The sequence below is a fragment of the Phaenicophaeus curvirostris genome, chromosome 21 (assembly GCF_032191515.1).
Source record: "Phaenicophaeus curvirostris isolate KB17595 chromosome 21, BPBGC_Pcur_1.0, whole genome shotgun sequence".
In the NCBI taxonomy this organism is placed as follows: domain Eukaryota; kingdom Metazoa; phylum Chordata; class Aves; order Cuculiformes; family Cuculidae; genus Phaenicophaeus; species Phaenicophaeus curvirostris.
Window position 1 is genome coordinate 9,626,672 of NC_091412.1, and position 20,818 is coordinate 9,647,489.

Genomic DNA, 20,818 nt, shown 5'->3' on the forward strand with positions numbered 1-20,818 from the left:
TGAGCCAACCTAAAAATATAAATTGTTGGAAAACAAGAAATACATCATTTGCTATTTTGGAAAAGTGATAATGTTTGAAAATGAAAACTCAAGAACACCAAACATATTAAGCAAAATCTCTGCTTGTATTTAAATATGGCCAAGGCAAGTGAACGCTGTTCCAAAGAACTGCAGTACAAAGTATCACATCCCACTCCTTTCTGCAAAGGAATCTGCTGCAGTAAGAACCCATGTCATGCAATTCATTTAAAAACTGATTAAAAGTTTAGCGCTAAGAAAACATCTGGAATACAGTCCTATGCATCACTTTATTTAGTGAAGCCTTTCAGGAGAGGTACCCGGAAATGTTCTCGCACCTAAGTTTGGTGCCATGGAGGAACCACACACAGGGAGTCGGGCTCCGTACTTCTTTGGTCTTTCCTCTACAGAACATTAGAGCGAGGGTTTCACGAGTGGTAACGACAGAGGCCCTCGCAATGGGGTCACTACTACGCAGTGGATCAAGAAAAGCCTCTGCACACACAGTGAAATGCTTTCTAGAGTCTAGAATCGCTGCTTAATAACAACCCCTAAAAAGCTGAGAAGTGGTTTCTTAGCCTCCTGAATTACACCCAAATAATGAGTAATGAACTACAGCAGATGCAAACCTTGAAGGCAGAGCAGTGTGAGTAGCCAGAATAAGCTAATTGCATCTCACTTCACTTGAGCAATCTGCATTTGAACACCTTCCCCTGCACAGTCCTCTCTTTCACTTGGTCTACAATAGGTAAAGCAATTGATAGTCACATGTTGGGTAAATTTCTATTTGGCAAAATCACTTAAAATGCAGCAGGATTTACCGCCAATTAACATCATACCCAAATACCTGCAATTACAGGGATGACAGAAGTAAAACAAAAAATTCACCCTGGTTTCAATAGAATCAGAACTGAAATGAATGACATAAATGAAATTACATTTCACTGTAGTCACTAAACAAGCTCTTTTTCTACAAAAAGACATGTAGAACATTTTTGGCAATGACTACAAGAAGTTAATTTACTACAGATAAAAACTGATGCAACAAGGAGTGCTGGAATCCAGCCTCTTAGATATAAATGTTAATTTATTACAGAAGGAATGCTGTCGGTACACTGCACCGAGGAGCTCTGAACCAAGCCATGCGGGAGGGACTACGGCCGTAGAGGCAGTTGGTTTGTAGTCAACCATAGGACTATGGGTCCCGCAAAAGAAACTCAAAGCAGTTTTATACCAGCCAGGACACCTATTGATGGCACCACGGAGCTTCCAAGAGGGCTCAAAGCTGATGGAGGAACTGGGTGAATATGCCAGTAGCTGCTAAATTTGGCAAATGTCTTTATGAGGCTGTGGCGAGATGACATCCGCATTTTCAGACATTATTGAACTAACCACTTTGGGTTCATCACTGCACATTAATGTGGTTTAACACATTCTCCCACCATGTTAATTATACTGTGTGTACTTAAGTCAGCCAACCCTTAATGGACACAGAGCCTTGCTGTACCTCTAATTACTCTTCTTGATCACTAATGCCAGTGCATGCATTATATGAAAGCATATCTTGCTTTATTTCTTCCTATTTTTTTTTTAGTTTAAAAGCAACAATCTAAAATTTAAAACCATTAAGTCAGGCACTCTGAACTACTGGTTCCCAAAATCCCAGTGTTCAATGGAAGACTGGGAAGGGCACAGATGATAGAAGTAATTTATGATGCTACCATTCTAAAATTTCCAGGGCAGTTGGAGAAGGTATCACTCAAGTATTCAAACCACATAAAACCCCCAAAAGATAAGTAACTATACAACAGCAATAACCTGTCAAGTCCTTATGGCAAAAGCCTTTATCTATATCAGATGCACAGCAGGGCACTGCATACATCGAGGGATTACAGAAAAGCATATTGTAGAAAAGCATCACTGTGAGGAGAAACAGCTTGACTACTGGGAATAGCCCTCAACAGCTCAACCTGAGATTCATTCTGGTTGATCCCTCTGGTTTTGTAGGGGCTACTCACCTTTGAACAGAAATGCAAGTTTTCTAAACTAGAATGAATAAACACCATTATGTTGCCACTGAACAGAAAAAAAGCCAAATCCCACCACCCCTTCATTGTAATTCTGCCTACAGTTGTAAACAATACAGCTATTGTGCAAATGAAATGACTGATATCTTTAGACACAATTCAATGTCAACTCTGATTGTGCAGAACATAATGAAAATTAGTAAGTTTATTCCTACCTTATTGTTTCTTCTATCAGTCGATCTGAGCTGGAAGCCAAGAGAAAAAAAGTGAAGTTAAAAAAAGGAACAAGCAATAAGTATTATTTTAGATTATTAAATCAATTATCACCATAACACAAACATTAATAATTTTGCCCTTAGAATGTCTTATTTCAGGATGTTGTCACTCTTGGCTACTACACAGATCTAGCAGAAGAGAAGATGCACACAGTATCCTCAGGAGCAGCATTTCCTAACTGCACGCAAGAGCAGACGCACAAAGCACTGAGCAGTCAGAAAAAAGGGGAATGGGCTCCATGATTAATGGCAAATCAATGATAACTGAGCCTGGAGTGCACCAGGTGCCCAGGGCAGTCTGGATAGGAGTACTAGAGAAGAAAGCACCTCATTTTATTGCTTTTTAATCCTGGTCATTCCTGCCCACCCCTTCAAAGAAATGTAATTAAAAATAAACACTGAGATTTGGTTCCAGGTAATAAAATCTCAAAACACTGCTTCAGAGCTAGTTTACCAAACACCATTTTATGGTGGTTAATGAGGCAAGTTCTTTCTATAGTAATACCAGTTGGATGAGAACTAAGCGATGCTTATGGGAACAGAATACAAACTATCTGTAAGAGAAAGACCTTGATAACACAGGCCCCTTCCCCCGCGCTTCTACACATTCATCGAGTCTCTATGTAGCATCGCTGGGAAAAGGACAAGCCTAAAATACAGCACCACAGAGAGAGAACATTTCAGTTAAAAAATGGATGTGTGAGATTAAGATGACAAACAAGATGCTCTGAAGACTGGAGCAATTTCTCTTTTTCTGTACTCTACTTCTTACAGGCAGGCTTTTAATCACTGTTTCACAGCCAATTATAAAATCCTAGAAAAATATATCCTGTTACAGCAACCATCACCTCAAAGGTAACACTGACATGGAATAGGTGACTGCATCCCTACTTGCCATATTGCAGGAACAATGAGGTATCCCTACAACTGGAGGAGGCAACTGCAACCCTGCTTCCCATATTGCAGAAGCAATGATGTATCCTTACAGCTGAAGAAATTACTGCATCCCTGCTTCCCGTCTGCAGAAACAACGATGTATCCCTACAATCATAGAATAACCAGGTTGGAAGAGACCCACCGGATCATCGAGTCCAACCATTCCTATCAAACACTAAAGCATCGCCCTGTCTACCTCACAGATTTAAACAAAGCCTTGTAGAATAACTGAAATAAATGTGAGTATGCAGTTTAAGAAGGAAATCAATCTGACAGAAAGAAGTTTTATGTTGTACTGGATATTGCTTTTAGTTTTAAAGCAGAATTTATTGCTGCCAGACTAAAAGGATTAAAAGACATTGCAAGGGCATGACCATCTTCATCTTCCATCCTCCCTGTTCCAAGCGCTTCACCACTTCAGGAAGGGAAGGCATCAACAGCCTGCGGCGCAGCACAGTTCTGCCTCTGACTCAGCCGGCGCTGCCCAATTTGGAATCTTTCTTCTACCCACAGAAATTCTGGAGATCCCCCCACACCTCCAGCTGGAGGCATGGTGAAGGAGAGCGGTGTGCGGCGTGCGCACGCATGTGTAAATTGCTCTAGGGAGGGGGGAGATGCTAACAGAACGTCCTTATTTGTCTGTGAAGAGGAGTGAAAACATGCAGCTTGCTATTTCAGTCTTGTCCATGGCTTGAAATATGGAGAGAGCACAGAGAGCACTAAAAATATTTTGCCCAATTTTAAGTTGAGAGGAACTCAACTGGGGCAGCAAACGCTGAAGACACCGGAACACTTCTTTCTACTCCCAAAACAAAGCCACACTCTGAAGAGTCACGTAAGTGATGCCACTACATCGATTTAATCAAATAAAACCATTTCCATTCCCTGTGTGGTATTTACTACACTGGCACAGAGAAGTAAAACACCATAGCTATGTACACAGAATGATGTAAGCACTCTCAAGCCTCGCAGCATCTGATGATGTCCCCAAGGCAAGCAGAACAGAAAAGTGATGCATTCAAGTTTTCTATAATCACCAATTCTCAAATATATAAAATTCAACTGAGAACGTGCCTTTCACACAGAGAGAGTCTCTAACAGACAAGTGTATTATGTGGGCAGTGTATAATGAGAATAAACTGTAAAACCATCAGGAAACAGTCTGAAAAGCAGGAACGGTGTGCAAGAATGCACCATTTTTAAAAAGGTTTGATTTTTTTTTTTTTAAATTTATTAACAACAAAAACATACTGGAAGCCTAGCTGGAAATAAGTTAGAGTCACAAGCATTCTGTGGAACAAAACATTGCTAGAACACTCCTACTTAAAACCCTACCCTGGAAAGTCGTTACCAGCTCTTTGTCCATTTAACTGACAAAATTATAGTATTTTCATACTGATGAGCTGAAGGTGGCAGGGAAGTTGAGCAAATTCAGAGACCTTGAGTGAACTAGGATGTTCTCCACGGTTTTCAGAGCACAAAATTAGGCTTACCAGTTTGCAGCAGAGACACTAACTGCTCTTTATGTTAGAGAAAGCTGTAGTTCGGCAGCTTTAGTACTTAACTGGAGATGCAAACATAACAAGTATTTTAAAGCTTCAATTATATTTCACTGCATTTTTATACACGTATGTATATATGTGTATGAAAATAAACCCTGGAAACGTAGTTACGTCTAAAGTTATGACAGGTAGAAATTATTACTGGGTTTCTACGTTTTTATTAGCAGTTCTTCATCCTCGCAAGAAAACATTTCTTCCTAAGATCTCATCTCAATCTGCCCTCTTTCAGCTGAAAACCATCCCCCCTCGTCCTATCACTGCACTGATAACATGCACTCGTATAAAATCTCCTAAAGTATTTCAAAGTTCTTGGCAAACACAGACTGTAAAGAACAGTTACAGTGATACCCAAACAGATGCAGGCAGTCATTCCATCATTTTACAGTTCATAAGCATAGAAAATGACTGCCAGATTTAGAGAAGTTCAGGAACACCAAGTATAACAAGGGCCCAGAGACCCACGAGAAGTTTGCGGATCTCTGACTATCAATAACCTGCTTTACACAAATAGAAGTTGTTCTCACAGGTAGGAATAATGTTCACTTCAACTGCTTTGACAGAATAGAAAATAAAATTGAAAGAGGTAATTTTGCTTAACTTACACATTCAAAACACTACAAAAAGAGGCTCTCAAAAAACCAAACAAACATCCCTTGACTTAGTTCTTCTGCTTTCCAAGCAGTGACAACAAATCCCGCGGACATTACCTTATGAACATCCAAGCAAGCAAACGATGGATCTGGGCAATATTAATCTGATTCGCCATCTGTTTCAATAAGCTTTGCATTTTCCCCGTCAAGACAGATGGCACTTTGACAAAGCCATTTAAAAATACTATAGGAAAGAAACGCTGGAAGATGCTGAGGCAATCACCTACTGTAATAAACGGCACAAATCCAACGGTGGCAGCCATGCATGTGAAATAATCAGGCCTCTGCGCAACTGCTGTCTTCAGAAAAGATTGTACAGTTTGTCATTTAAATATGCAGACAGGTAAATCAATCCAAAGGCAAAACGAAGTGAAATATGCCTCTCTGATAGGAAAGAAGCCTGTCCGTCACATCAAGCTTTTGCAACTAAAGAAAGCATTTTATGTTCTTTGGGTTTTTTAAAGCAAATCTCTACGCTATTAGTCAAAATTCAGTATATAGATGACTACTTAGGTAAGGGCTGAGCCTCTCTCACATCAGTAGGTTTTGCTGCTAACTTACCAGCTAGGAAGCCCATCCAGGCACTTGGCAGAGAAACAAGATACAGCAGTGAGACTCATCTGCACACAACTCATTTCCCAGAGCACTATAAACCCTTCAGATAAAATTAAGGGCAATATTATCACGAAGAGTAATTTTAAAGGATCAGGGAAAGCCCCTGCAGAATAAATTAATATAGCACTTGATTACTCTCTTTCTTACTTTCATAAAGAATAATTACAGAAATAATAATTTTATTTTGCTCTTTCTTGAACTGCAGGATTAATCACCAGCCTCAGCTCTCAAACTGCCTGCATTAAATCTTTTGTATATTCACAGTCGTGGCTCACCAGGCAACGTAGAGTTCCCACAAATGCAAATATTGCAAAACATACTTGATATTCTAATACAAATGTACAGATTATGATAAAGCATATGAGACTTATATAGCCAGTTACTTCCATCATAATCATTCCTAACTCACAGGTGAAAGAAACACTGTGTATAAAAAAAAACCCAGCTAAAACTCATTTTCTGCTTGCCATCAAGATAACTCATCATCTAAAAAATGCTGAAGAACTCTTTAAAAACTTAACTAGAAAAATGGAAAGCAGAACACCTTTTTTTTTCCTGTGATAATAAACAAGATTTTCCAGATTTTAAGACTTGTCTCATGCTTGATTCAATTTAGTGTCAGAGAGTGAACTGCACTGGAGCTGCTCAGCCAGACTGGACGTCTTCAGATGTTAATGAAGACAAACATTGGTGTATAAGTCTACTCCTTGACTGAGACCCAGCACAAGAGCACAGTGAGACAAACATACCTAGGGTATGCGACACCCAACGAGAGAAAATTTCTAATAGAGGACTGAGCAGACAACACAAGATTTGCTGCTGTGCTTTTATTTAAGAGCAGAGGCAGCACCTGCTATGAATTCACAGCATGCAGCAGCACAGGCAGGAGAAGGAATACATTTGCCGATGAAGCATACATCTTACATTTCCAGCACAAGAGCAGCTAGCTGGCCAAAAACAAAGATGCAAGGCAAAATGGGCATTTTCAGGGATGAACGGTTTTGCCCATAGAAACTGTTCTGAAAGCAGAGAGAGGTTCAAATACAGATAAAACCTGCCATTGTTCAGGGGTTCCCTTTGTATGGTAATTAAGGCATAAATCTGATGCTAAGGAGATAAAATGTTTTCATGCTTTCTGTTGCAGTAGGCAAAATTAAATAAGAGCCCACAACAACCAAAATCCAGCATTAAGTCAGTATACAGATTTCCTCCAAAGGAACAATACAGTAACATCACACCTACAAACTATGAACACGTAAGTAACCTTATTTCTGCAGATCATCGTCCTGAGGAGTCTGACACTCAGCAATCACTTTCAGCAAGAATGAGGAATAGTTGTAAAATCAGGAAAGAAAAAAGGCACAACAGCACGACATCGTATTGCTTCTAATCAGGGTGAGCAATTCGTTAAATCTAGAATAAAATGCACTGAACATAATCATTGCTCTAGGCGGGAGTTAACCAACGCTCTTTGGTACAGAATTTCATGCCAGGTGCTTCACATGTACCTTGTATATAAGAAAAAAAAACAACAACCCAAACGTGTTGTTCACCATAGGCGAGAACCTGCCAAAGGATTTCCACGAATATAAACTGGTGGTTGCTGTTGGGGAGACCTCCTCTCTCCAGCCTGCAATCCTAGGACACAAACTTCACTGCAAGTTGGAGTCCTAGCTACACCACGAAGTAACCTCAACTGCTTATCAATTCCATCAATGCAGACTGAAGCTAATGTGAGTACGTCTTTGCAGCTAATGTCAGTAACACATCTACACGTGCACCATAACCAACAAAAAGATGAGTTGCTCTAACTCAGTTTAAAGAACAATTTAATGGATGCAAGCAAATACTAAGGGATGCTCTCCCTTTGCAGGGAGATTCCTGACCCAAGGATCTACCTTCACAGGTCTGAAAACTCTAACAGGTTGTTTGTCCTCAATTTCCAAAGGGTACCATGTGCACTCCCACTGAACTCCATGGACTTGTCTGGGAATTATCAACAGAGTGAAGGAAACATTTCTGCAAAAAGAGGAGTTTGCCAAGAAAGCTCTTTGGCACATCGGAAGACTGGGGAAGAAGGCTTGATGTTTGAAAGTCCCAAGAGGGTGAGAGACAGCCATACTTCTTCCTTTAAAGCTCATCTATAAGGAAATAAGAGCCTTCTCAATAATCGGCACTACAGAGTTTATCCAAAGATCACAGTTAAAAACTTAAAATGAAAGCAGCTCCTCTTGCCTAAATGAAGCGCAGCAGCTGGTTGCCTGTTCGTAAGCGCAATCCCAGTGCCAGGATGGCACCAACAGCCACATAATGAGGTTTCTAGAGGCTCTCTGTTCACGGTTGTGAAAGGTCCTGGACAAATTGACCCTCCCGTATAATTGCTCCATATTACCCACAGGAACAAAGTTAAATGAGCTGAGAAGGGCAGGCCTTACTGTAAGGCATTATCAGTAACCACAACTGTCAGAACAATTCCAGTAACTCACTAATGGATTGTATCGGCATTTCCTCAAATCCTATGGGCCTTAGGCAGAACTAGCAATTCAGTGGAAGTGCTGTTTTCATTATTTCTTCTGGTTTAAAACATTTAATTTAGATGATGCCTTTAACTAAAGCTAAAAACCCTCGAAACCAAGCAATACAGCCTTTGATATCCAACACTAATCTGATGAAAAACAAGCTCTACCGAGATAACCTGCCATTATGGCTTTGATGGGCACACAAATACAAGATAGATGCACAACTTAGAAGAAACACAAGCTGTTTATAACCTGTACTGTAAGAAAGAGATTGTGCTACTTTTCTACCTCTGACTCTTTCGATTAAACCTAGGCAAAGCTAGAAAAATTGTTCTACTGCTGATATTCTCATAAGCAATGGTGAAAAGAAAATACAGAGGGGAAACACCTTCCAGAAGAGCCTCATTATATGAACAATTTGGTAATTAATATCTTTTTAATTTCCAGAGAAGCTAACACAGAAATTAAGTGAGAGTTACCCCTAGGGTCACAACCCCATTTTAATTTAGTACAAAACCCTAAAACACACATTGATGGAAATGTATTCTGCTTCCTAACTGCACTTTCACCTGCTGTGGTTTTGAGGGTTTGTTTGGTAGATGCAGAGCTCTGCAGCTTTCATTCAGGACTTGGCTAAAGCACCCAACGTCACCACTGCCTACCTGCTTGTTTATTGAGTTTCAGAAAATTATTTTTAAGCTGCATAGTTAACCATACACATATTAAACACCTGGGGTTCAAAATTTAAAGTGCGTGCAACATTTAAACTACCTGCAGCCCAAATTTGGAATGCAATTCATCAATGGGTGAAGGTCTCAACATTTTTAATTCCAAACCAACTTCACTGCATTCTTAGGCTTGTCTTTTTATCTAAGACCAAGCAAGGTGCATTTTTCCAGAAGCGTAACTATACTCAATATAAACAAGTGAGAGGAAAGCACTCTGCATCCTTCACTTGACAACAACACTAAGGGTTGAAAGGTTCTAACCAAAATTGTATTATCAGGCTAAAATAGGCAAGCTTTAGTGGGAATTTGGAACCAATTCTGTTTCCCAGCACAGATTTGACAGGAAGTATCCTCAGCAGACAGGAGTCAACGTCTTTCATCAAACCACTGGTAAAGCAGCACACTGAGATGTCTACCACACAGCAGCCAAGAACGACGAGAGCTGCATTCTGATGCATTAGTACAGAGATTCAAATTAAGTAAACTCCAGAATAATATTTATACAGTAAAACATAACTTTCCAGAGCTCCACTCTGTATGTGAGAAAAATGGAAATAATCACTATTTAACACATCCATACGCATCAAATGAGGTTCAACAGCTTGTTTTCACTGGAAGAGCAAATAATGAGTAAGCACTTAAAGAAAAAGGAAATACAGAGCCACGCGGACAAAAAAAAATACGACATTTTGCATTAGAATAATAAGGGATTCTCAGATTCCACACGATAAATTCTATAAAACTCCACAACTGCTGATTCTGTTTGAAAGATGCATTTACTTAACTGAACCCACCCATGGAAAAAGGATTTCAGTACCTGTCAAAGCCCTAATTTCAATACAGATGGGGGGAAGCTGTCCTAGTTAAGGAATAACGTTGAAAGGAGAGCTAAAAACAAATAAAACATGCATCACTGACTTGTTTATTTCTGAAGGGAGCAAGAAACTTCAGAAACAAACAGAGCTCTGAAGTTTGAAGCCTGGTTTTATCTCTCTCCTTCTCCCCAAATCAAGGACATCATGTTGTTTCTAAGGTAAAGCCCAGAACTGAAAACCAGGGCAGAGTTTTAGTCCCAACCACCTTTTTTCCATGATGTATTCAGGTAACCTTTCACGCTGTGTTATGAGGGTTTGTTCCTCTGTTTCTGTAGCCCTTCAGAAAGGCCTCGGATGGTTTCTGCAGCCACTTTCCTGGGAGTATGTGGAAGCTCATGCATAAACCTTCACATTTTACAAAGATGAAATGCTAACAAAGAGTCTGAGGTTTTTTAAAGCTAACATCTGTGATTGCAGGTGTTCACCTGCAATGCCACCTGGATATATCACCTGTAATATCAACTGGATAATTCAGTTTTGCACTCAAATTTATAAAGGCAGCCCCCTAAACAAGTTTAACCACACGCGTGTGGCAGGTTTGTTGGTCCCACCCACCCTTTTCTTCAAATATCATTCATTTTAGACACATTGAAGTATAAAAATATCACAACACTCACCAACGTCAGGCAAATTACTGATTACAGTGTTTTGTTAAAGCAATCAAACTATAAGGAAAGCATGCAAATAAACCTTGGGAAGCTAATATATTCTTTGCTTTGGCGTTCTGGGGTAGGCTTGGTTGTTTAAGTCCTAAGTACAGCACAGGCAGATGAAAAGCACTAGTTGATTTCACTCTAATGAAGCTTACGCTATTTTTAGAGGGAAAACCTCTTAAATACTGAAGTGCTTGGCTGATTTTCACATTCTTTTATTAAGTTATTTATAAATAATAATGATACTCAGGAGAGCATCTTCCTTCACTGCCTGAAAGCTTTGAACGTCCCCAAATTCTCATTAAACTGCTTCAATAACTTGCTCACACCATCATATAATTACAGTTGCATAATAAGCAGTGAAGTTTCTTTTCTCCAGAAGACACGCACCATCTCCCTCGTTGATGAATATTTACTATTAAAACAAGGAAATAGGTAAGCTGTGCTCGGTCTGGTGCTGCAGTTAAGTACCTGCTATGCTCAAGTCTCATATTCAGTCTGGGACTGTTAGAGGGGAAGCTGATCCAGCCACTTACAAAGCAGCCTTATGTCATGAATCTTCAAGACACAGAGGTTCTGCCAGCAGGCTTGGAAAGAAAACCCATTCAGTCCCATGTAGATAAGAAGCTAAAGGAAGGAATTGCTGATGCAGAACTGCAATTGAGAAAAGTCTGCAGCAATAAGAGATGGGAGCAGAAAGAAAAAACAGCATCGTATTTGCAAACAGGATTACACTGCAACTCGTTGTGCATCTTTAAGTAAGCTTTCAATACAAAAATCCTCCTTTGTTCAAATCCCTTCTTTGGAAAGCTCAGTCAGAGCACGCAGCCCTCCCCAAATCATCCGTGTTAGGGATGTTGCATGGGAAGTCAGTCGGTAAAATAACAACCCAGCCACCCTGACTGGCTAGCCGAGGCACACCACACACTTTTAATACAACAGTTTCCCAATCTTCCTTATTCCAGAAACAAAGGAAACAAGTCAAGGGTACGTAATTACATTTGGACAAACTGTGACACACCGTTGCCAGAGCTCTTCCAATTAATGGGCAGCAGAGGAACGTTTTAACCCAGATTCCTCAATCTCTGTTTGCACTGTATCTTCCAGCTCAATAGACAAAGCACTGCAGCCTTCCATTTCTCCTGCACAGTGAGTCTGAAGCCAAATTACACCGTATTCAGTGTTTCTTGGCAAACAGTCTAAACCAAGGCCATGGGTAGCATCACCGGCCTTTCGCAACAGATCTGGTTTGTTTTTTCATAACTGCTATAAAGCAAAGAAAATTATTCATTATCAAGTGCTGGTTTTGTTAAAATCTGTATTAAAATTAAGACAATGGAGCAACAACAACTCCACATGAACAAAAAATAAGGTGAAAACTGGTAGCTTTCTCCCAAGACATCTCCCAAACACACTTGAAATCAAAACCCTGTAGGGTGTCTCAGCATCTCATTAAGCTGACTTGTCTGCTCCAATCAGAACTGAGTGAAAATCTGTATGCCCCACCGATATCTTGAGGAAAAATGGTCAACAAGTCACTCCCCCTATTAAGATCTGGACTGTAACACAAAGTTTGAAAGCAGTTTCCTGGTGATTATTCTCTACTGGATGTGGCGATTTCTGCTCAAACAACAACAGGAAATTTGTAATAGTACTGCTGAAAAATGAAATGCAATAATAATAACAATATTTAGTACTTCAGAGTACTTGACTTTAACCCAGAAGTACTGCACAAACATTAATTTATCCTAATCATCTCCATGAATTAGGTATGTATTATTAATAACACCATTACGCAATGGCAGCAGATTCCTGGTATTTCTTTTGCTCATTTCTCTTATTCCGCTTTTCTCTTTAACATGCAGAACACATCCCTCTGTCACTTCTTTGCTCTCCTTTACTCCTTCCAAGTTTCTCACCCACCTACTCTGGCAGCTCTACCCTTCCTGTTCCCAGTGCTAAACATTTAAAGACTCACAGGGGTGGTTTGTGTCGAACATTTGGGGCAGGTTCATCTCATTTACCTGCATCACTTACACCCGGTATTATAAGCTGAAAGATGTTCTAGTGGACAGACTGACAGCAACATTCACCAGAAACACAGCAGCAATTAAACACAAAGCTCACGATACCTGAACCAGCACAAGCACAGCTTTTCCATCAGTCACTTCTTCTGGAAAAGGACAAATGTCTGATTTTTAAGCACTGGAGCTTAGTAATAAAGCAAGTCACACAGTGGCCCAACAATCATAGACAAATCCACTACAGTAAACACTAGCAACCCCAAAGTGGTCTAGTTCTCATCGAGTCGTACAAGGAATTCATCACAGGTAACAAAAGTTGTCTTTTCTATCTAAATCTTGGCAGCTTTCACCAATTTGAACACAAATTCATCAGTATCACACTCCATTTATCTTCACATATAACACAAATACTAACAGAAGGGAAATTTTCACTCGTACACACGCAATATTGCAAATTTAGTCAAACACATTGGTCTCTTCTTTGCTGACTTAGACCATAATTCATCAATAACTGCAGTATCTCTCAGGGCAAACACTATGTTGACAGGACTCTGAGGCAGCACTTTTCAGAGCAGTTTTTAAAGTGCTAAGCTAGATGTATTCATCAAAATTGTTTCCTTTAAATGGAAAAGGTATTACAAGAAAAAGGATGACTTGTTTACCTCGCTGGCCAAACGCATACAGGCAAAAAAGATGAGACAAACACCTTTACTGAATGGCGCAGAGCCAAGAAAACAAGCATTCAAAAATGAACCACAAATACGACCATGCTGGATTTGCTATTTAATCATCTGGTATGCCAAAAGATCTGAGGTTTTAGGTAAAAACATTAACAGGACATCAATGCTCAACAAGACCTGTCTTCCAGCCTCAGGTATTAAAATCTTTATTAAAAAATGTAGGCATTATTGGTCTTCTTTCCAGAGCTCCGCGATCCAAACATGAAAACACCACTACAGATGTGCCAGCAGCACTGACACAGCAGCCAACCCCACCCAGGGAAAGTGAATCCAAATGGATGCACGATCATTATGGCTTAGAAGAGATCAGTTTTACATGTTACAGCTACAGCAGGGGTTTGCACCGTGCCTCAGCTGTTGTAATTCCCTCAGTACTTAATATACATTGGAGACTTTTAATCATCAAAATCAGATATTTTTTATTTCCCCTCAATATTTTTTTCCCCAAGGTCTCTCCAAACTCTCTGGCAGAAAAAAAAAAAAGCTTTCTGGCTCTCCTTCTCTTACTCCTAAGTGAGACACCACCACAAACAATACCATCTAGGGCTGCCAGCTTGCTTTTTAAAGGGCATTCACGGAAAACGCCGCCAAGAGTAAATTCAAGTTTCCGCTCCTGTCCCACACAGTAGTGCATAAAGAAGGAGGCTGACAGACACGTCTGGTACTCTGCAGCGGGGTAATAGCACAGGCATTCTCCCTTATCAGATCACAGAATAATATGTAATGTTAACGTACTTAATAGCATAAATTAAGCAGGGACAAGAACCAAGTGAATTGTCCAGTTTTCAATACAAATATATAATTCCTGTGGCATCATTTCATTACTTCGCAGCATACTTGCAAAGTTTATGTTCCCATCTATATTTTTCAAGGTCTTTCTATAAGTTTCACAACTTAACTAAGAATACACTTTAATTTCTAGTGCTGTGTCTTCATGACAACGTATATATGTTCATCATATACTTGTATCAATTAGTCTAGCATCATGTTTATTGCACTGCAAATATTCAGCTTCAAGACTCACACCAAGCTTGTCTGCTTGTTTGGTGCGACCTCCCAACTTCCAGTGATTTCCTGGGACCTTTTGCTAGCTTTTACAGTTTTTTTGCATTAACAGTCCATTAACTACTTCCTTTGAAGACACATATGTTGAAACTCTTTTATAATTTCCTCTGCCGGTATCTATTTCTGAGCTCACTGATTCTCAGTTCAGAAGTTCCGAACATCATACAGGCTTTGATTTCTTGCCAAGGATGTTTTCTGCTTCTACACCAGATTTCTGCATGCACCTTAGAGTTATCTCCACCCTGCAGTAGGATTCTGTGATTAGTTTTGGCCCTGTTTCCTAAACATTTCTTGTTTTTTCTCAGGGTTGTGGGGTTTTTTTAAGCCCAAACATTTTCCAAGATGATGGTTTCACTGTTTCTGAAACTGCCTTATTTAATTATATTTTTCATTCATTTTTATCCTAAAACCACACTGGAGAGTTCAGTATGTTTAAAGAGATTGAAATTATCAGTGCCTCAAAGAACGCTGGGCTCAAACTCGGAAGACATCTGCAGATAATATTTAGAAAATGCTTTAAGTTTTTCACTCTTTATCGTTTTAAACTTTCCAAAACAGTGCACTCAGAGGAATGCCAGTTTCTTAGAAGAATATCTTACAGCTTTTCGTTGTAGCTTTTTTTAACAAAATGCCAAATGAATAGAAGTATTCACTACCTCTCCAATAAAAAAACCAAAGCAAAACAAAAAATCCCAACAACAATGTCAAGTTTACTCAGATTAACTGATGTTAAATCTCCACAGTACAATATTTCAGGTAAAATTTGCCTCCAAAATATTTTTTTTTTCCCTGGAAGCTTTACCTTTTCTGCATGCTTAATAAATTGAACCTAACAAGTCATAAATCAAGTTTAAATAAATTAATTTCTAGTTTTAAAGATAAAAAAGAAAATTGAGGATGAAGTGGTGGTAAGCCACAATCGAAAAAAAATGCGTTTAATTTCCTGTAAGAGCTTTTTGTGTGGTTCTGGCTGGAAGTTGAAGTTATCTTTAAGAAAGCACATTTGAGAAAGCCACAGGTAATTCTTTATTTATTTATATTTCGAAACGAAAGCCTGCCCTCTTGTGTGAGATTGAAGGTTAGCAGAAATACAATCAAGAACACACAGGCATCATCATCAGGGCTATTTCTTGACTATCTAGAAAACAAGAACCTTCCTGCGCTCTCCCATAAATGTGTGATGCCTTTCTTTGCTGAATGGGGAACACAGAGCAGCTACTCCTAATCTAATGCCCTCTCGGAAACAAGAATAAAAAGCAAGTGTTTTCTATTTTGTTATCTTGGCAAATAAATGTCACCTGCAAATATTTAAATGCAATGGGAGTTTTGGAATTAGTCCTTCCCATCGCCGTTTGTACACATTAAGTAGAGATTAAAAAAAAATGAGAGTCTTTGCCTAATGCTGACAAAGAAGTAAAGAAAGAACAGCTAAATCATTGGGACTTTGTTTCATTTTTCACCCCTTACCCCAGTTACAATACTGTAAAGGCATCTATTTTCTTAAGAAGAGAGGAGGCCAAGCATGAGGACTGAGTCATAAGTGACGGAAAATTATATATAAACATTACTTAGTGCTGACAAGATCTTGAAGTCAAAATGACTAAAAAGCAGCATGACTACTACCAACTCCACTCATTTCAACTTAGCATGAGCAGTAAATGTTTATCCAACTGCTTCAGGAGCAACACTGTCATAGAATAGATGGTGCAAGGCATTCATTTTGGACATGAACACCTACAAAGCCTTCATCCACACTTGAAATTAAGAATGTCTCACGCCCCAGAGAAGTTAGACATCTCCACTAGAAGTAAAACACAAATAACACCTACTTTCGAAGGTGTTCGTGTTCCTTCATGAACAGTTCTGTTCTTCTGTTATTCACTCCAGACCCACTTTTATATGATCTGAAATGTAAAAAATAGTAAGAGTTGAAACACATTTTTTCCAGAGGCTTTTCATCAGATAGGTTTAACTGATTTACCTGCCTGTCATACCTTGCTACGCTGAAATGACCAAATAGAAAAGTTTCAGACATTTTTAACGTGATTTGGCATCACAGAACGGAATTTTACCACAACCTTAATAAAAGTTATGAATTTGATTAAATTTTTGCATTGCTCAGAGCACAGACAAATAAGCTACACCAAGTATTCTCCTGCAGGAGGATCACTGCCTTCTCCCTCCAAGGACAGTCCCAGGCCATTGCTGTAACACACGATACGACTTACTCGATATCTTTTCGTACCGATCCCAACAGATTCTCCCTTTCTCGTATTGCCAAGAAGTTCGCTTTGGTTTTGTGGAATTCATGCGTATAATCCTGCAATGAAACAATTACTCCAAAATGAGGATCGTGAGATCAGTTTAACAGAACAATATACTCAAGTGAAATCCAACCACCTTTTAAAATGTTAACTGCTCTCTAACACAAATAACATTACAAATGCTTGTAAGTTAACACAAAGTATTTTTAAAACTAATAGTTATTCCAAACAGAGAAACAAAACAAAAGCAAGAAGAGGCATTTGTTACCTGCAATATGTCTCTATGACGCTGTAACGTGTGCATCAGTGCAGCGTTCAGGGATGGGACTCCTGCACTATTTGTATATTCTGCCATTTTATCATTTATTCCAGTAAGCTAGAGGAAGAAAACAAACCCAAACCATCAAATGCTTTTTTCTTGAAAGAGAGTTACAATGAGCAAGCTCTAGCAGACACATACCTTTAGAAACACTGGTCTGTCACTCACGTTAGTATTTCCTAACGTCCATCACAGAAACCAGCACCGCAGTATTTGCTAAATGCTGCACTGAAACCACAATAACACAAGTTACCTTTCCCAGAAGTTGTTCAATCTCCACAGCCATGGTCTCAAACATTCTGTCCTGGCTTGATCCATTTAAGAGAGGAGTTGTGTCAGAGCTAAGGAAAAAGAAGAATAGCAGTTACTGAGAGTAGAATATCTTTTTGTGAATGCAAGTACTAAGGCCACACTGGCGTTAGGTGCTGGCAAGCTCCACTACCCAGGCTTCTTAGAGAAGGAATTAAGTGCAGAAAATAACGTTATTTTCTCATCCTGCCCACCTGTTCAGATAAGAGCTGAAGGTATGAGGTGTTTAAGGGATGGGTGGACAAGGTGCTGAGGGACATGGTTTAGTGTTTGATAGGAATGGTTGGACTCAATGATCTAGTGGGTCTCTTCCAACCTGGTGATTCTATGATTCTATGTAGGGAAAATAAAACCTCTCCATGGGAGATATGCCCAACACCAAACACCTGCCTACCACCAGCACAGATCTAGCAACGACACACTTCCCTACCTAACTTTTAAGCTTGATTTATTTATTTATTGGCAGGAGGGAGCACTGTACTGTTAGCAGGTTACAACAACTACACAATTACAATTAAATAACGCAGTGCTAGGACAACCCACTGACCTGTTAAGGCATCGTGTTTCCCAGGGCAATACAAACCATGTGTTTTATAACAGTTACAGTTTCACGCAGTACACCTGAAGTGAGTTTTGCATAGGACCGTGAGAATAAGCAAAACAATCACATTACAGGGCAAGTAACAGCACGGAGCTAGAGAAAAGAGAGACCATGAGCCTGATTCACAGAATCACAGAATAACCAGGTTGGAAGAGACCCACCGGATCATCGAGTCCAACTATTCCTATCAACTATCAATTCCTATCAATTCCTATCAATTGATTCCTATCAATTCAAGAGTAGCAAGACCATTCTTGAGGCGCTATCATGCTTCCAGAACCAGAAATTCATGGAAAGGTTCAAAACTGATCAAACCATCAATTTAAATAAATAAGAACATCAACACACACACATAGAGCAGTCATGCTCACCACTGAGACAGTGCTGGGAACCACAGTTAACAGGCTAAGCATGGCAGTTTTTAAAGGTTGCGCACAGGGACGCAGAAGTTGATAACTAGAGCTACGGAACTACGTGAAAGACCTCAACTTCAGCCCATAAGCTAGAAGGATTTGAAAACTTTCATCGTACTAACTCTTCAATCAAAAACGAATCTGCCTAAAGCAAAAAAAATATACACATACACAGGTGTATGAGTGAACGTACCTGGTTCCTATGTATACTCAGACACATAGATAGCTCTACGATTACTACTCATCTTAGGAGAAAGCCAGGAGGAAACAGCTGCCGCTCCTAACGGGAAGGCTGGTCGCCTGAGCAACCCTGGACCAGCAACAGCTGTCCAGTGCTCCAGTTCCCTCATCCCCAAAACAAGGATTACAAACACCACACCAGCCCAACAGGGAGATGCAAGGCTAAATTCCCCTAATACCGAAGTCCCTGAGGCCTGCTATGAGCTTGATACAAGAAAAACTGGGAAATAAACCAACAACGTGTGTGTTAAAAAGTCCTCGTTACTTCACACGCTAACCGCACAGTTAGAATCACAGGATCATTAACGTTGGAAAAGACCTCCGAGGTCATCCAGTCCAACCGTCAGCCCAACAACACCGTGTAGACTAAGCAGCCCATACACTCACAGGCCAATATCGCTCAACACTGCACCAAGACCAGCATCACAGCATCAAGCAGCACTGAAATGAGCTTCTTAAGAAGCGCAGCATGAAAGCTACTAGTGGGGCTTGTGCTAAGCAAGTCACAGAAGTGAATCAAGTGCCACAAGCTGTATTTAAAACATAAAGAAACGGGCTAGTACCTATACCTGTCGCGCCGTCCGTCTCGGCTGCTGCTGTAGCTGGTGCAGAGCTTGCTGAAGGAGACCAGTTTCAGGTCCAGCTCGTTCTCCAGCTGCCTCGCCTGCTTTCTGAGATCTGCACGGGCGGCCGAGAGCGGGGAGAAGTCACCGACCCGCCCGCTGACCCCGGGCCCTCGGGAGAGGCCCCTGCACGGCTCGGCAGCCCCAGAGGGACCAGGAGGCCTCACAGACGGGGCTGAGAGAGGTGGGTGGGCTCGGCTGAGCCCCCGCAGCGAACAGGGCCGGGAGGGCCCTGCCCGCCTCCCCGCCGCGGGGCTCAGCCAGCCCCGCCGCCTCACGGCTCAGCAGCCGCTGCCGCGGCCCCCGGGCACTGGCGGACACCACCCGACCCTCCCGCGGCCGCCCCGCCCCGGCCGAGCCCCGGGAAGGCCCCGCCGCCCCGTCCCGCCGCCCCGAGGCCGCACTCGCCTTCCCAGTAGTTGCTGCTCCCCGCCGCCATCTTTGTTGCCCGACGTCAGCCGCGGCGCCAACAAGACGGGCGGCCCAGAGCGGCCGGCAGCCAGCGCGGGGCACGACGGGACGGGGCGGTCCTCCCGCTGCAGCGCCCCCTGGGAGCGGGGAGGAACCCAGGCCTGCGCCGCGCTCCCGGTTCTGCTCCAGGGAGAGCTTGGGAGCAGCCAGGAGGAGAAGGGCCCTGGGGGAAGCAGCTCACAGCCCAGAAACCAACCGCGGCCTGGGCTGCAGCCCAAGCCCTGGGACCAGCAGGGCGAGGGAGGGGGTGCTGCCTCTCTGGTGAGACCCCACCTGGAGCCCTGCACCCAGTTCTGGAGCACTCAGCGCAGGAAGGACACGGAGCTGCTCCAACAGGGCCAGAGGAGGCCATGGGGGTGACCTGGAGCATCTCCCACACGAGGACAGGCTGAGAGAGCTGGGGGTGTTTAGCCTGGAGAAGAGGAGGCTGAGGGGAGATCTCATTGCTCTCTACAACTACCTGAAAGGAGGTTGTGGAGAGGAGGGAGCTGGGCTCTTCTCCCCAGTGACAGGGAACAGGACGAGAGGGAATGGCCTCAAGCTCCACCAGGGGAGGGTCAGGCTGGACATTAGGAAAAAAAACTTCACAAAGGGTCATTGGTCCCTTGCAGAGGCTGCCCAGGGAGGGGGTTGAGTCCCCTTCCCTGGAGGGGTTTAAGGGACGGGTGGACGAGGCGCTGAGGGGCCTGGGTTAGTGATTGATGGGAATGGTTGGACTCGATGATCTGGTGGGTCTTTTCCAACCTGGTGATTCCATGATCCATCCCTGAAAACATTAAAGGGTGGATGGGGCTCTGAGCAACCTAATCAAGGTGAAGATGTCCCTGTTCACTGCAGGGGGGCTGGACCAGATGACCTCTGTGTTCCCTTCCGATCAAAACCATTTTATGA

At 41.6% G+C, this 20,818-nt stretch overlaps 1 protein-coding gene across 2 annotated transcripts in view; it reads right to left on the reverse strand.

The window, feature by feature from the left end:
- Window positions 1-19,566, reverse strand: part of GOSR1 (golgi SNAP receptor complex member 1) — a 31,387-nt gene extending 11,821 nt beyond the window's left edge. Inside the window, exons 1-6 of one of the 2 annotated variants that reach the window (XM_069873877.1) lie at window positions 19,403-19,566; window positions 17,524-17,611; window positions 17,220-17,327; window positions 16,916-17,007; window positions 16,517-16,591; window positions 2,261-2,290 (exon numbers count right to left, since the gene is read on the reverse strand). In XM_069873877.1, the coding sequence (XP_069729978.1) occupies window positions 2,261-2,290; window positions 16,517-16,591; window positions 16,916-17,007; window positions 17,220-17,327; window positions 17,524-17,568 (350 nt within the window). In that variant the 5' untranslated portion in view covers window positions 17,569-17,611; window positions 19,403-19,566. Of the gene's footprint in view, window positions 1-2,260; window positions 2,291-16,516; window positions 16,592-16,915; window positions 17,008-17,219; window positions 17,328-17,523; window positions 17,612-19,396 lie in introns of both variants that reach the window. The other variant, XM_069873876.1, reaches the window with a different exon arrangement.
- Between the last annotated feature and the right edge of the window lie 1,252 nt (window positions 19,567-20,818).